The 18,062-nt window shown below is 32.6% G+C and overlaps 2 protein-coding genes across 2 annotated transcripts; both read left to right on the top strand.

Annotated features, from left to right (window-relative positions):
- The first annotated feature begins 4,606 nt into the window (after nt 1-4,606).
- On the top strand, nt 4,607-8,077 carry LOC108342371 (pirin-like protein). The gene is made up of 6 exons (XM_017580141.2): nt 4,607-4,833; nt 4,967-5,016; nt 5,110-5,148; nt 5,246-5,274; nt 6,105-6,271; nt 7,460-8,077. The coding sequence occupies exons 1-6, from the start codon at nt 4,718-4,720 to the stop codon at nt 7,953-7,955; spliced, it is 897 nt and encodes a 298-aa protein (XP_017435630.1). The 5' UTR covers nt 4,607-4,717; the 3' UTR covers nt 7,956-8,077.
- A 2,803-nt stretch (nt 8,078-10,880) lies between these two features.
- LOC108343439 (beta-1,2-xylosyltransferase) lies at nt 10,881-14,621 on the top strand. The gene is made up of 3 exons (XM_017581722.2): nt 10,881-11,720; nt 12,413-12,562; nt 13,341-14,621. The coding sequence occupies exons 1-3, from the start codon at nt 11,070-11,072 to the stop codon at nt 14,061-14,063; spliced, it is 1,524 nt and encodes a 507-aa protein (XP_017437211.1). The 5' UTR covers nt 10,881-11,069; the 3' UTR covers nt 14,064-14,621.
- Nucleotides 14,622-18,062: the final 3,441 nt, after the last annotated feature.

The following is an 18,062-nucleotide window of genomic DNA, read 5'->3' on the forward strand; positions in this document are numbered from 1 at the left end:
TGGTCGAGACCGGATGGCCAGATGACGGAGGCCAAATGGCCGAGGCCGGATGATTGAAGCCGGATGACCTAATAGTTGAGGTCGGACGACTAAATAATTGAGCCGGATGACCAAATTGTCGAAGTCGGATGGCCGAAAAGTTGAATATTTGATGCCAAATTTGGTTAAGTACTTGAGGCCGAATGGTCGAATGGTTGAGATTGGACGACCGAATAGTTGAAGCCAAGGCATTGTCGGAAGACTGGATGCTCGAAGCCAAATTTGGCTAAGTGGTGAATGCGTCCTTAGACCTATAAAGCCGCGGAAGCTTGTTGACGTTGATGGTGAGAGTTTCTACAATCTGGATCAGTATGTAGGGGCCGGGTCGGCATAATGATGCTAAGACTGTGTCCTTCTCTGGTTCCTTGTGGATCATAGGGGATGCTGCTCGGCCCCACGGTGGGCGCCAAAATGTTTTAGTAGGGTTTGGAGGTCCCTTGCTCAAAGCACTCCATGTTGTCTCTAAGACTGGATGGACCTTGAAGACTCGACGAACCTTGACTGGGCAGTTCTTGAAGACTGGACGAACCTTGAAGACCAGACGAACCTTGAAGACCAGACATATCTAAGCACTCCTGGTTGTATTGAAGATCGGACGGACGTGGCTCGAAGCGCTCTAGGTTGAAGACCGGACGGACGTTGAAGACCAGATGGACGTTGCTCAAAGAACTTGAGGTTGTATTGCTCGTTCTCCCTCCTCCTTCTTTAAGCAGGGCGGGCGGACACCTATCAAAGGCGTTCCGACGCTCAAATTAGTAATGTAACCGAGCGATTAGCACAAGTAATGCATGTATATTGTGCATCGTGGTCTAAAGTCATACCTGAGACCTATATTTATACTAATTATAATAGGCTGTAATGGGTTTTTACCTTTCGCTAGCCAAATTACGGCCCAATTACACCTTAACCTACATTAGGATGTTAATAAGTTATCATCGTTTGTAATCTAACGATGTGGTCAACCTAGATGATCGGTCAACCTAAATATTCAACCAGTTTGAGTAATCGGCCTGGTGGTTGATCAGCTTAGATGATCGAACTGTTGGTGCCAAGAAAACCATAAGGTAGAATAACTTTTTTAAATGCTAACAATTTTAATATAATAATTATTTTAGTTTTGGGATCGAGGTTTTTGAAATTTTGTTTATCTTAATTATCGTTTGTTTTTTATTATGTTATGTTCAGTCTTAACTATAAATACATTTAATCAATTTATTTTACTATTTTAAATTTTTATTTATAAATTTCAAAATAAATTTTAAATTAATGTCAATCTAATTATAAATGTTCATATTTTGATTTAAGTTAATTATTATTAATTGTAATTGTTATTTACGATTGTCGTTCGGTTCATGTTAATGATGAAAATGATACACTAATCATACGGAACCAACACTTATCTTCTTTATTTTTTCTAATTATAAATAATAATAATAATAATAATAATAATAATAATAATAAGTTGTGTGATAATTATACAAAATAGAAGAAAGTGGTAATTACAATAATTGTGAAAACAATGATAGCAACAAGATGAAGTAGATGTTGTGGTAATACAAGTGATCATAACAGTAATAATGATAGAAAATGATAATATAGATCGGAATATGAAGTTGAAGAAGAAGATGACGACGAAAATCATATTCTAAATGTTAATAATAATGGTAATATTAATAATAATGTAAAAAAAAACAATGAAAGTGATATGAATAAAAATAACATTAATAATGATAACAATAATTATTAGTAGTGAGTAAGTTAATCAATCTTAATGTATGGGTAAAATAATGGAGAGTGACAGATAATAATGATGATAAATGCAAAAAATTGGTTCACGACTTATGGAGTAATTTTTAATCCGTCAAAATTCCGCTAATTTAGTCAGTTTATTTTGTTTAATTTACTACCTATTTAAAAAAATAAAAAATAATAATTACAAAATAAATTTTTATATTATAAATAATATTATAATTTAAATTATTAAAATTTATTAATTAAATTTTAATTATTAACTATAGTACAGTAGTTTAACATATAATATAATAAATATTTTAATTTATTCAATTAAATACATAAATTAATCAAATTAAAAGTTTAGAAAACTTGTATATAATTAAATAGGTTTATTATATATATATATATATATATATATTTAAAAATAAAAGAAATAATAAAAAACAAATGGTGGTCTGACTCGTTCTTTGATGAAACAAGTAAAATATATTATTTAATTTTAATATAATAGGTGAGTTTGGTTTGTTCCATTTTGGTGATTTAGATCAAAAGTGATTGATTACTCATTTTGTCATCTTATAAAATAAGTGATAGCGAAACTAATGGATAAGTGAAAATGATAATGGCAAGTGACAATATGGTAAAAATAAAGAAATATAACTATTAATAAAAAAAATAAGGTTATGTAATAATATATGATTTACTTGTATTTGAACTTAAAATGATTGGATTATAATGAATGAATTAGATCATTAATCTTTTGTTTGGATTGAATATGAGAAGTGAGAAAGTGAAAAAAAAATAAGGAAAAGAAGAGAGAGAGAGAGAGAGAGAGAAAAGAAGTGGGAAGTTAAAAGTTGCATGTTCATCTTTGATTTTATGTATAGGTACTCATAAAGTGTATTTGGATATGCTAATACAATTTACAGTTTAAACAAGAATAACAAGACGATGATATGTGAGAAAAACATTTTTATAATCGTTGGGTTGAACATAAATATATATTTAAAATGTTTAAAATTTGAGTTTAATATTTATTAATAAAAAAAATTTATTATTATCTATTAATCTTTTATTACCTTACATTATTTCCTTACATTATTTCCTTGCTTCCATTTACTTACTACAAAATCTTGAAATCTTAAAATCTTGAATTGTCTAGATTGAGAAAAAAAAAGACTTTAGTTGAGTGAAAAAAAAAAGAAAAAATGAGTGTAAAGTGAAGTTGTTTGAATTAAAAAATAAATAAACGCTACTAAGATACCATATGCAACTAGGAGGTCGACCACTCTCTTAAGATCGAACGGTCATGAACGGATAAGACTAAAGAAAATCTAACCCCATTGATGACCTAGTGTCTGATAATGACCGAACGGTCAACATCGAACCTCTGTTTTTTGCATAATTCTGCAGAACTTCTACAAAAGTTTTAACAAGTTAGATTTATCAAAACTACACATTTTTCCCAATTTCACCATCACACTTCCTCACAATTCACTCAGTTATTGAACCAGAATTATACAGAATCACCAAACTCATGAACATAACATATAACATTTCACACAAACATCACCGAACATTAAATCATTCAATTTCATACACAGAATCATCAAACAATATTTTCATACATCAAAACCAAGTAATTAAATTAGTTAACTTCATACTCGATCACCACCAGAAATTCCTAGGAACACCTATAGTTCACCTATTGGTGAGAAAAGACCACCCAACAGACCAAAATGAAGTTAGAAAGGAGAAGAGAAGGTTGAAGAACACATGCAACCAGCCAGGCTACCTTGCATGTGACAGAATTTTCCAAATTTCACAAAAACTCAAGAATCAAAACTTACCCGTTCAAAACGTAAGTTTGATCGGTGAGAATGGAAGTCTTTGACACTAGGATAGCTTACGCACAATCTGATTGTAGATCAGATGAGGTGAGATGAAAGATTTTTAGAGAGAATTTATAGAAAGAAGGAGGAGAAAAGAGAGATCAGAAGATTAGAGAGAGTTTGTGCATGTAGATAATAAGACGAATTTTTGAGACTTTCATTTATATATGACTCTGAAAACTGAACGGTCCAATCCTATGCAAATACCTCTCTTCTCCAATTTCTTAAATTTTTCAGTCCTTACATAAAATATTTTTAAAAAAATTAAAGAAAATAAAAATAAAATATAAAAATAAAAGTAACTCGCAAATTTGGATCTTCTTATTTCTATCATTAAAAACAAATATTCATTAGAAACAACCATGATTCACGTCAATTTTCACTATTTCTTATTTAAAAAAATTAAGAATAGAAAATGTTAACTTAAAACTAGCTTTCGGTGGTTTTTAAAATTGTAGGCAAGTTTAATTTTAAAATTAGAACTGTTATTTGTTTTAAACCTTTTCTTTTGCAGCTTTATTTGTTTTAAAATAACCTATAAATTCAAATAATTGTGCATAGATCTCCATCCATCTGTGTCAACAGTGAACTCACTGAAGCAAAGGCTAAATCTATTAATTTCTGAGTGATTGAAAACTATGCATTGTTTCTATTAAACTTTAACTAACATTTATCTGAAAATGAAACATATTTGGTGCTGTTCATTTTCATGTCAATAGCACTAATGAAGATTTTTTTTTCTCCCTTTTTGGAGCTCTCACTTTGAACAAAACCAACGACACATGGCATTCATGTAATGGCTGAGATGGATCCCCTGAACTGCACATCATCACTGCGTTATGCTGACGTTCACAGAAACTCACAACAAACAAACCAAAGTTTCCTTCTTTCATCAAACACTTTCATTCTCATTCATTTGACCTTTCCAAAGGGTAACTCTCTCTTTCTTTCTCATTCTCCACACCACCTTCCTATATATACCTTCAACCATTTTCTCTTCTTCCTCACACTTTTCACGAGTCTTGGATTCTTGGTCTGCTCCATTTCACAAAATGCCACATAGAAAAGGTTGCAGTGTTTTTAATGACCCTTGTTTTGTTGCCAAGAAATTCTTGGCAAGACCTCAGCATGAGGGAGTTGGAGCTGTTGTCAGAAGAAGCATAGGAAGGTAAGTGACAGGAAGAAGAATGGAAAAGAAAGAAATTAAAAATTTCGATCCCCTTTTTTTTGTTTGCATTAAAAGTTTGCACTAATTGCAAAGTTGAGATCTTTGAATTGATTTATTAAGTGGGTTTGATCAGGTTTGAGCTCAAGTACTTTGATCCCTTCCTTATGCTGGATGAATTCTCAGGTGAGAAAGCCTCTGTTTTTTGCTCTGTTTTCCTGCTGAGGCAAAGTGTGTGATTTTTTGTTTTCTAAGAATGTGAAATTTTGAACATTGCAGTTACTGCTCCTGCTGGTTTTCCTGATCATCCTCATAGAGGTTTGAAAATTGGCCTTTTTCTTTTGTTGTTGAGAATTTTTCTCTTATGAGTTATAATGACTCCATGTTCATTCTCTTTTATGTTTTTCGTGAACAGGCTTTGAGACAGTCACATACATGTTGCAGGTAGAGCAAATTGAATGCTTCAATTGACAAGCTCATGCTCCATTTTCTCAATGGAAAACATCACATGCTGCCTATATAACTGTTTGCCATCATTGGACAAATCTTTTGAGTAGATATTTGACTTAGAAATCCCTTTTAAAGTAAGGAACATAATATTTTAAAGGACTAATGGCCATTTAAAAGGCCAGGTTCAAAATAAAATACAAAAGCAGACTGAAAACTTGTTTGATTATTCTTTCGAAAAAAAAAATCTTTATTTTATTAAATATACCAATAAACTCCTAGTAGATGACAATATTGATCAGGCATCTTCTAAGAACTTGAACAAATTAGAAGAAGATGAAACTACATCTTAGTTGTTTCCATATTTTGGGTTTTGATACACTTATTTGAATAAAATTTTCAAAACTTCACAGCTTTTGATGAGAAGCCTCTGATTGTTCAAGAAAACAGCCATATATATAACCAAAAAACAAAGATGAAAGGAGAATCAATTATGTCTTAAAGATTTGGTTTTCTGATTTGAAGTTTCGAACTCTAATAAGATATTATGAACTCACACATGCCAACAAATAAGTTAAACAGTTGCCAAATCAGTCACATTAACTAGTGAGATCTGAACGAACCGCAAAATAATTGTCAATAAAAGCTGGTTACATAAGCAAAAGGGCAAGAATGACCCCACATATTAATGTCTTGTTTCTGCTTCTAGAATATCAACAGCTATTACCAACTTGTACCTAAACTTGTGAAGGTGCTATGCAAGTCCCTTCCTTTGTGTCTGTACTCATATTTATTATTACCAGTGGACAATCTTTGGTCTCTTTCAGGGAGCTATCACGCATGAAGATTTTGAAGGACATAAAGGGACTATAGAAGCTGGTGACTTGCAATGGATGACTGCTGGGAGAGGGATTGTGCACTCAGAAATGCCTGTTGCACAAGGAACACAAAAGGGTCTTCAATTGTGGATCAACCTTGCTTCCAAATATAAAATGTTAGTAAAAAAATACCCCTTTTTCCTCATTGGATTTGAACTTAGATTACTTCTCAAACTTTGGTATATAACTTAGTCATATGTGGTTGAATGATCAATTTTAAATACTGTGGAATAATAAGGTTTTTATTAGGCAACATGACAGAAGAAATACTTAGACATTATTCTGTTTCAATAAACTTACCTAACACACTTTGGATAAGATTTAAATGATAAAGATCTTACAATACGGCTTTTAGAAGTAACCTTCAAGGAGAAGACATTTTAGCCTTTTCTCTTTTCTCAGTTTCTCAAACAACAACCTTAGCCTTGGACTTATGTTTTGATGACATTTTTTGCGTCATTGGTCATCATTGTTATGTCATTGAAGGATCCTTTAGTCCGGATGATGCTTACTATCAATGAGACAAAAAGGGATTCCTCTCTTTACAAAGAAAAAAGAAGTTAAATATAATTTTTACTTTTGGAAATAATATATACCTTGCTTACTTTCACATGCCACTTTTTTCTCATGATTCTCACCATGCCATTATGGACCATTTCCTAGAAGTGCTTTTAAAGCTTTGAGTAGCTACATGATGCAAGTGTGCACAACGGTTTGAAATGGAAAGCATATGTGCCTCTCATCCATATTCCCTGTGATGATGGTAACTTCAATAATAAAGGCAACACATTGCCACTTCAAGTTTCAAACTTTGTCAGGTTTTGAGTGACCCATTACAGTATATATAGTCTACTTTTCTCACTATAGCTTTTTGGAAGTACTTGTGATGCTACGACACATCATTGTTTAAGTTGGCTTTTGGCCTTGTTTAAGAAAGGATTAGTGGTCTCATGTTAGCTTTGGTCTCGTTATAAATGGGAAAATCTAGCACTATTTGTCAAAACTTCAACTTTTCTCTTTCATATTTTCTATCTTAAAGATTGGTTTGGATAAACTTTTTCAGAAACAAAATTGCAGAAAGAAAAGGATGAAATTTCATGCATATTGAAAACAACTTCTTCTAAAACAATAATACAAGATTACTCATATAAGACAATTTGAAAATTGATTTGCTTTCTTCTATAAGTGTTTGAAAAAGTTTATCTAAATAAGTTCTTTCTTACTTGTCAATGAACTGCTTTAAGAACTGTTTATTATTGTATAAGATGATCATTGTATAACTTTCTTCTGTTCTGATATATCAGGATTGAACCAAGGTATCAAGAGGTGTTGAGTAAGGACATAGCAGAAGCTGAGGATGATGGTGTGAAGGTTAGAGTTATAGCTGGGGAATCACTGGGGATAAAGTCTCCAATCTACACAATGACTCCAACCATGTTCTTGGATTTCTCTCTCAAACCTGGAGGACACTTGCAGCAACCTATACCAGAAACTTGGAATGCTTTTGTGTATATATTGGAAGGAGAGGGTATCTTTGGAAACATGAAATCTCAACCTTCAAATTCTCACCATATTCTTCTTCTTGGCCATGGTGATGGTCTAGAGGCATGGAACAAATCTTCTAAGCTCCTTAGGTTCATATTGGTTGGAGGAGAGCCTTTGGGGGAACCTTTAGTGCAATTTGGACCCTTTGTGATGAACACTCAAGAGGAGATTGACCAAACCATTAATGATTTTGAGAACTTTGCTAATGGATTTGAGAAAGCAAGAGATTGGAGATCTGAAAAGGATATGAATTAATCTTTATTATATTAGCATTAGTCATTAGTCGGTTTGCATAACAAGGAGTGAGGATAAATTAACATTACAATCCTTCGTACATGCAATGTATCTAAATGAATGAATTAGACGAAGCATATCTATGTTTGTTTGCTCAGTTAAAAAATAATTAGTTTAGGAAAGATATCAAATTCCAAGTTCTAGTAATTAACCACGGTAAGCAATAACTAATAAAGACTTTTTTGTACATACTTTGAGAGCTTTGGTTAAAATAATTGATAAGCTTAGAGAATGTTATTACTTAATTTAATAAAAAAAATATTTATTAAAATTAATCTAATAACTAAGCAATAAATATAAATTTACATAAAAAATATATTTGTTTCTCTCATGCTTTATAAATTCTATTTTTAGTTTCTTATTACAGAATCCACTCAGTCTTTATTTTGATTTGAAAAGTTTGATGTAGACTTAATTGGAATGTAGAAGTCATAATTATGAAATATTATGATTATATAATTATGGAATATTAGACACAATGAAATTATGGAACATGTGGGTATACAATAAATTTTATATTTATTGAAAAAATAATTCATCTTCATTGTGAAAGATAAACAGAGAGATACGATACACAAAAATTAAGGTCTAAGTTTGAATGATTATTGCTTTGTTGGAGCAATCCAAACTCCAGTCTATACAACATATTATTCAGCAATATAGAATTAATGAGAAATTCATTCGAAACTTAATCTTAGAATTTTCTTTTTCCATGTATGGATTTAGATAAGATACAGACTTAAATGAATGCAAACTTAAGCAAATATATACCGTACATAAACACACTTTTAGGTAATATATTTTTATATTTATTGGAAATAGATAAAAATAAGACTCTAACGATCTTAAAATTTTACTACGTGATAGTATAAATAACATGTTATAAGTCTCATGGTATAAATATATAATATAAAATTCAACAATGTAAGTTAATATCATCACAAACCAACAAAAAACAAGGGTGTAAAGTTTTTCAAAAGATGGATTTTTTTACCTAGTACATTCATCTCAAAAGTTTAGAAACACTCTAACTAAATTATGACTACTTAGTCTTCAAAGTTTTGACCCAGTTCAAAAACTACTAGCCTTATCTTTACCTACCACTGCTCACATATTAATATATTTTTTCCCACCATTTTTAACTACAATTAATATATATAGTTAAGTATATATATTTTTAGTTCGGCAAATTAAAATTAGTTAAGGTTTAAAATTATGGTACATTTTGGGTTTTAAATTTTAAAAATGAATTAATATAATTCTCTTAATTAGTTAAATTTTTTTACATGTAAAACACGTTTCCCAATTGATATTGAAGTAAAAACATATCAAATTCAAATACTAGCATAAAATGCATTTGTTAAGTCAAAAACATTTAAGGTAATTGAGTTAAAATGACTATATACATTCATTTTTAAATCAAAATGTAATGTATTAAAGTTTCGGACAAAGAAAAATTCCAATTTCACGTCAAAGTTCAAAAAATAAAAACATATATTAATCCTCTTTATATGTAGATAACTATCGGCACTGCCTTTCAAAAGATTAATATATTGAATGGACTCATGAAACCCTGCACTTATCATGCTTACTCTCAATTCTCTAATGATGTTCCAACGCTTAGGACCAATATCTCTCGCTAAGTCATGACAAGGTTAACCCTACTAGTTCTCTAAGTATGATCATCTTCCATGTCATATTGTCTCTCATGTGAAGCCTCTTTCGACTCAAACCACCTAGATATCATACTATATGTGAATAAGATACTAGTTGAGTCAGAATCCCCTTTCAATATACTTTGACACCTTAACATGAATTTAGTTCCACACCTACTGTGGTAACTGGCGTTAAACGGTGACCAAGCACAACTAAATATACTCAAGACCTATCCAAATGACCAATTTGGTATTCATGTCTTTGTGATTAATTCAAAAACATGTTTAACTATCATATTGAATACCAAATTGCTCAAATGGCAGTTCATCAATAGTTCCAACCAGTATCCAAACATATTACCAAAACATAATTCAACAACAATTTGATGACCTAAATTAAAAGTTTCATAAATTATAGATCACCCAAAAACAAATAACATCGAGCAAGCTATTCATAACAACAATTCATCATACCAAACTACCAATTTCAACAACTAACATAGTTTCATGCAATTCCAATATACTAACTCAAAATATCAAGTTACTAAAAATTTAGAAACAAAGTATTTAGTTTTCTTTAACTTTTTAAAGGATCAAACTAAGACTTAAAACAACATGACAAAGTCAAGGAACTCAGTCTGCTTTTACAAATCACATAATCACGATCAATATATATTGTTAGTAAGATTTAGATGACAAATGCCATAGATAAATGCTCACATACATGGCAAAATATGAAACTCAAGAAAAAAACAAAAATTAACTTATTTTTATATAAAAATTGATTAGAGAAACTTAGATCTCGTTTTAATAATCAATCAACTCTTTTATATTTAAACAGATAAATTATAAATAAGAAAGCTTAGAGAAACTATAAAAATTCCTTAATAAGTTTTAGAAAAATAGTATTATTCTAAATAATAAAACTAATTAATTAAAATTCTATTTATACTTATTCCCTTTTATTAAACGAATCTCGTTATTTAAAACATATATTACCTCGTATTATTTTCTAAGTTTTTCATAACAATCTCCAGGAAGTCGTCAACCAAAATTTGTGTCGAAAAATTCCTACAATTATATTCAAAATTAAAATAAATCGCCTAGATTGTATATATGATTTAAAAATAGTAAGAAACAGATTTTTATCGTGAACTATTTATCCTTACAGAATCTCTACCCCGAAATAAAAAATCCTCAGAAAATTTCCAGTTTTTTTTCTGTTTGTTTCTTTGTACTTTGTGGAAGAAAGACCGGGGAAAGAGGAGGACCAAATTCACATCACCATGTGCTACATGGCACCATTCCATTGGTCTGTTTTGGTTTGATAAAATTACGCACCAACTTTTCCAACAACAGAACACTGTCGCACCGGAGAAAGAAAGGAGAGAGATAACAGAGAGAAGGAGAAGAAGAAGCCATGAACAGAAGAACAAGTTTGCTTATTCGAACTCTCGTATTCCTCTTCATCCTCAACTCTTTGTCTCTCTTCTACTACTTCACCCACCACCACTCACGACAACCCTCTTCATCTTCTTCAACGTCAAAATCTTCTCCTTTCAAAGTTAACAACTATCTCACACCTCTTTCCCACCAAACGCACTTTTCAAAGCCATGGCCTATTCTTCCCTCGTACCTACCCTGGCCGCAGAGCGCCACCACCGCCCCTCTCCGCTCCTGCGAGGCCTACTTCGGGAACGGATTCACACACCGCCGTGACGTTCTGCACGCCCGAGACGGTGCCGGGTGGTTCCGGTGTTGGCACAGCGAGACTCTCCGGAGCTCCGTGTGCGAGGGGGGCAGGTTGCGCATGGTGCCGGAGAGGATCGCGATGACGAGCGGTGGGGAGAGTCTGACGGCAGTGATTGGGCGGAGGGAGGAGGAGGAGTTGCCGGCGTTTCAAGAAGGTGCTTTTGAGGTTGACGGGGGTGGATTCGTTGACCGGAAGTTTCTGGTTGACCGTGAATTTTTGGATCGGTTTGTACCGAGGGGAGAGGTCACGAGGCACACCATGAGGGACTTGATCGGCAAGATTAGGATCGTGGGAGGGAAGGATTTTGAATGTGATGAGGTGAGGGGAGTGGAAAGTTTGGGTTTTTTTGTGGCTTTGCTCTTGTGGTGTTTTGTTGTTTAGTGGTTGGGTTGTTGTAGGCAAGGTTTTAAACTGTTATGGCTTTTTTACTTCATGTTGTGAGAAATTGTGGATAATTGTAACTGATATTTCCAAAAACATTGATATTGTGACAAGTTGCAGATAAATGTAACTGATATGGCCATAATTGCTGACACAGACACCTCGTAAACCTTGATTTGCGAGTGTGAACTGATCTTTAAAACCTTAGTTGTAGGGTTGTGAGTGATGCTTGGTTGAGCGGGGATAATTGAGGATTTCCTTGTTTGTTGATTCTGAATTGAAATTTGTTATGGTGATTCGTTATTAATTTATTATATCTTGTCTTAGTTTGAAAGGCTCATTAAATTGAGTTCACTTTAGGGGTGAAATAAGTATGCTTTGTTTTTTTCTGATCAAATGGGGGGTTTAATGTGCAATGGTTGGGTAAGATCTTTTATTCTGATCAAGTTTAGGTGCTTTGACTACCTTAAAGATGCAAGTATTCTTTTCTTTCTGTAGTGAATGTGTATGAGATATTCGATTGATGAAGCTTATCATTCCCTGTATACTTCCTCTATTTGTTTTAGCTTTAGTTTTTCACAATTACCTTCACTTTACCACGAGTTTGACGAGAAGGTTTCTACTTGCAGTGGATTGAGGAACCAACACTTCTGGTGACACGTTTTGAGTATGCTAATCTTTTTCATACTGTTACAGACTGGTACAGTGCTTATGTTTCTTCTAGAGTCACTGGTCTGCCTAATCTACCACATTTGATCTTTGTTGATGGCCACTGTATGGTATGAACTATCAGTTTTGTCAATTAGTTTCGTTTACTTTCAACATTCTAATGCTGTTGCATACGAAAGCACAAAAAGCGAACATGTAGTATCTATGATGCCATTGATTCACATGCATTTGACCACTTTAAAGAACTTTTGGCATTAGCTGTAGACTAAGCTCCCAAAAAAATGAGGTTAGAACTAGGATTTTGAAATACAAAGTGTGAAGTTATTAAGAGGTTATTACCTAGGTTGGTAATTTCTGTAACCCAATTTGAAATTAACAAGTATGGTTGATATTGATAACTTAGGAGGTTCTTCTAGAATCTGGATTCGCATTGCTTCCTACCATAAAAGAAATTGATTGGACCAAGCTGGGTTTCCATATCTACATGAAAAGAATCAACGGTGGTACTATAACTTGGGATTTCTTGAACTTTTTGGTAGGAAACATTAGATTAAAACATCAACTATAATCTAAAAAATTAATGATGTTAATGTTATATAGACCTGGTTTTTTTAATTCTTTTTAGCTTCTTTTATTCGTGCATTTCCAAAGCATGTGCAATTGTTTTGGTATTTTGTATTAGTTGGTAAAGAGTGTTTAGAATTTTGTACATACATGGCTTACCAATCCCAAATATAATCTTTTAAACTTTCAAGTTTCAACAATTCTACAATACACTCTTGTCATGTCTTGACAATATGACTAGTTTAGATTTTTGCTGGACACCAGTATTGACATTTTTAAGTTTAAAAGGTGATTAAATTTGCAAGTTTCCTCCTAAACTTTCAGGCTCCTCTTGAAGAGACATGGAAGGCTTTATTCTCAAGCCTCAGATATGCCAAAAACTTCAGTGGTTCAGTTTGTTTTCGTCATGCTATTCTCTCACCATTGGGATATGAGACAGCATTGTTTAAAGGACTAACAGAAGATATAGATTGTTCTGGTGTTCCTGCAAAAGAACTTTGGCAAAAGCCTGATGATCACAAAACTGCACGCCTTTCTGAGTTTGGAGAAATGATCAGAGCAGCATTTGGGCTACCTTTAAACATACGGCGTGATGGAAAACCACTCTTTGGACACAATGTCCTCTTTGTTCGCCGAGAAGATTATTTAGCTCATCCACGTCATGGTGGTAAAGTTGAATCACGACTAAGTAACGAGCAAGAAGTCTTTGAGTCCTTGAAGAGCTGGGTATCTGGTCATAAAGGGTGTAAAATTAACCTTGTCAACGGATTGTTTGCACACATGTCAATGAAGGATCAGGTTCGAGCCATTCAAGATGCATCAGTCATCATTGGCGCACATGGTGCTGGTCTTACTCATATAGTATCTGCATTGCCTAAAACTGTGATTCTGGAGATCATTAGCAGCCAATTCAGACGCCCCCATTTTGCATATATTGCACGGTGGAAAGGTTTGGAGTATCATGCTATCAACCTTGCCGGATCACATGCTGATCCTGGAACTGTGATCAAAGAGCTGACTGACATAATGAAAAGCCTTGGATGTTGAGTGTTTTGGCTATGGAAGTGTTGAAGATATCTGTGTGTGCTTGAGTGAAGGTGATCTTTAATTTTCCTTAATTCACATCTCATATTTGGCTTGCAATGTTCCACCCTTGATTGCAGCCGGTTTGGTTATTGCTGAGTGATACAAAGTTGCTGATATCAATTGTAACAGAAGTAGCATAACTCTTCTAAACTGAATTAGACTTCACAATTCTACACTACCCTTGAAGGTTGCAGGATCGATGCCATGAGAAAGATTCATTTGTTTTGGTTTATTTATAATGGTGGATAGTTAGTAGCTGCAGAATATGGCATTTTGCAATGGGTTTCGTTTCCTTTCACCTGCTTCTTGTCTCACAAGTTGTATACAGAAGAGGGATCTCAAATTTTTCACTTGTACATTGATTTTTTTTCCCACTCAAGACTTTGTTGTACAATAGGTTTATCCCTTAGCTCATTTTTATTTTATTTTTTATCAATTTTGATACTGATATAGTGTTACCTAATTTTGAGAGGACCATACAAATTGCATTTGTTCGTGCATTGAATTTTTTAGTACTGGGAAGACAAATTTCCATTTTGGATTTCTTATTAGGGATTTGTTTATGCATGTCATGAGAGTATGCTGGAATTATGTTAAACTATCAAAACTAAATGATTTTTTGGATTAATCAAATAATAAATGCTTCATGTATGTTTCTTTTATGTTTCTGTGATTTTATTATTTTTTATTACTTAATATGGTATTTCATAGTATTGTTGTAACTGAAAATGCCATATGGCAGCAAAATCCTTTAGGTTGATCATTTAGCTGCATGAATACATTTATTAGTAATGTCGTGTAGTTAATAATAATATATTATATATTAATTTATCTTACTGTATGCAACTAATTTATTTGTTTATACTTGACATAATCCAAGTCTAATATTTTTTTTATTTAACCTATACTGTTATATTAAAGAGAATATACATTTGTATTGTAGACTCTCAAAAATAAAGTATAAAATTATATTATAGAATATTCATAGTTAACAATATTATAGTTCAGTTCTGAAAGAGAATAAATACGTTTATGGCCGAACGGCTTTACAACAATACTTCAGAATTTAAGCTTTACAAAATCTACAGTCTAGACCGAACGGTTTTCAAAACTATGCTTATACTGAGCGGTTATATAAAAAGAAAGTCTCTAATTGCCGAACGGTTTTAAGGTTCAACCTTAACCTCCACTTCTTCCAAGGCTTCTTCCAACAAGCACTCTTCCCCTTCTGCTCACATCTACAGGATGATCATTGCAACAAGAATAACGACCGAACGGACAATACAGACAAGACAGAAAATAGGGTAAGCTTATGTAATTTAATTAATTCAGTAAAACATATATTTCACATAAATCTAACATAATTCAATTGTCAACCATGCAACAACCAATCATGCATTTCCAACCATAACCATACATCAATGCATGCAATGACCGACCACTTTACTCTGACTGTCCGGACTGTATGAATTATGTATAGCTACGACGTTTTTGCACCCGGGTGATGTAATAGCTGGGATGCCCTCAACAATTGCCACCCGAGGTTAGTCCGTTTCGTCCAAGTTCACCTTATGGACTAGGACCTCTTGCCATTCTCACACATGACTTACTCCTCTCTACTTGAGAATGAGTAATAAGAGAATATCAGGATAAACGCCAGCTAAGAATAACCACATTCATACTCTATCATTCAATAACCAATCATGAGATATTCCTCCCTGGAATACTCTTTCATTTCCATATTATTTCATTCATATCACATTTTAAATACCATCATATTTATTCATCAATACAATCAAACTGAACCAATAAAAACAGATCCCATCTTAAACCAAAACTGAACAATAACATCCACCCCAGAAACAAGACCGAACTATTTGAATACTTTTTAGACTAACATAACCGAACACTTAGTGTAAGACCGAGCAGTCTTCCACTTATACACAGAATAGGACCGAACGGTCCATTCTAGATAAGACTCATCATAAGCCGAACACTCGTGATAATATTTGGACGTTTACTTGTTACTCAACAGTTACTACATAACAGTATTTTACTAGACAGAACTCCTAAGAATGTACCGAATACTAAAGAATACATATAATTTTAGACTTAACCAAAAATCATAATAACTTTTGATGGAACCTGAGAACTTAAACCGAACCCTACAAGCTTTAACCGAATACTATTGACTTGGACCGAACACTCTTAGTTCAAATATAGTACACAATGGAGTATAATAATAATACCGAGAGCTTGGATCAAGACCAAGCACTACTTGGACCGAGCCGCTTGGTTCAAGACCGAGCACTACTAAAGGAATATATATATATATATATATATATATATATATATATATATATATATATATATATATATATATAAAATTACACAACACTTATTTTCAATGAAGGATAAAGATAACATCTACGACTTTAAGTATTATAGAATACATTAACTAAACTGATTAGGAAGCATAAAGAGGAAACTATACTTAGACCGAACGCTTACTTACAAGAATACTAAAAAAAATCGATTGGTCATTAACTGAAATTGTCCACAGAAGAAGAATCTAGTCCAGACCGAATACCCAAGGATAAACCGAACGGTCAATAATGACTCTCAGTAACAACACAAAATTACGCAGAATACTGCAGACTTAAAATCAAAACCCTATATCAATCCAGTTTCTCATCATTTATAACTCATACACTCATGCAGCCAAACATGCAATAACAACAATACTTCATATTCATCCAACGATCAACAAACATGCAACCATTCGAAACAAGAATCATAATCAAATTATATAAGTTTCCCTTACCTCTAAACGTAGCCGAACGCTCACAGATGTAGGATAATGGCTCACCACTACAAAATCTTATACCCTTAGAGTTCACCGATTACGAAACTAGACCAAAATAAAAGACTAGAATTTCATAGAAGAAGATGATAGTCTCATGCAAACAGAAACTGAGTTTGCATGTGTCAGAAAAGCAATAGTGTTAAGAGAGGAATGAACTTACCAACTCAAACCAACAACTTGATGGTTGCAATAGAAAGCTTTTGACACCAGGAGATCTCAGACGTGGTCTGATTGTTGATCAGAAGAAGAAAGAAATGAGAATTCTTAAAGAGAAGTAGAAGATTGTAGAGAGAAGGAGGAGAAAAGTTGAAACTCAGAATTTTGGAGAAGAAGAGTGCATGCAGGAAAAGTGGTACGAAGTTTGAAATTTTTCTTTAAATACTTCCGTCACTAAACCGATCGGCCAACCCTTTCATTGACACTTGTACTCCACTATCTACTGAATTTAAGGGTCCTGACTTATTACGTTTACCAAATAAGAATAACTATTATTTTATAAAAATATAAATTGCCAAATTTAATAAAAGTACAAATGTGTAATTTTGATAAAAATACAAGTAAATCCACAATTTCTATATTCGAAGTATGATTAATCTCCTAATTCAAAGAGGCCACCACATATATAATATCTTTTATATATAGTAATACTTTTTATTGTGTTCTTCCAACTTTTTAATATAACCATAAAACCAAAAATGGTTATAAACTTGATTATAATAATAAAATAGTTATTTCTTTTCTTAAAATAAGTGACTTTCCAAATTTGTTTGTTTTTTTTAAATCTCTAAAGAATTATTAAATTATTTTATTTCCTAATCACAACACTTTTATAAATTGATCTTATATAAACAAGTCACTCGTATATAACTTTATCTACTTGTTTACACTCTTTTATTATACTAAGAGTAACGTTAATTTGAATATTCATAGTTTACGATTTGCTGTACATAATGCTTTTAAACATTTGTAGATCAACCAATCAACATATTTAGATACAATACAACCATACACTTTAGATTTCCCAAATTTTTTAATATGAAATAAACTTTTAAATAAATTAAGAGACTAAATCATACTTTAAATACAGATTAAAC

Source organism: Vigna angularis, chromosome 6, assembly GCF_016808095.1.
Source record: "Vigna angularis cultivar LongXiaoDou No.4 chromosome 6, ASM1680809v1, whole genome shotgun sequence".
Lineage (NCBI taxonomy): Eukaryota > Viridiplantae > Streptophyta > Magnoliopsida > Fabales > Fabaceae > Vigna > Vigna angularis.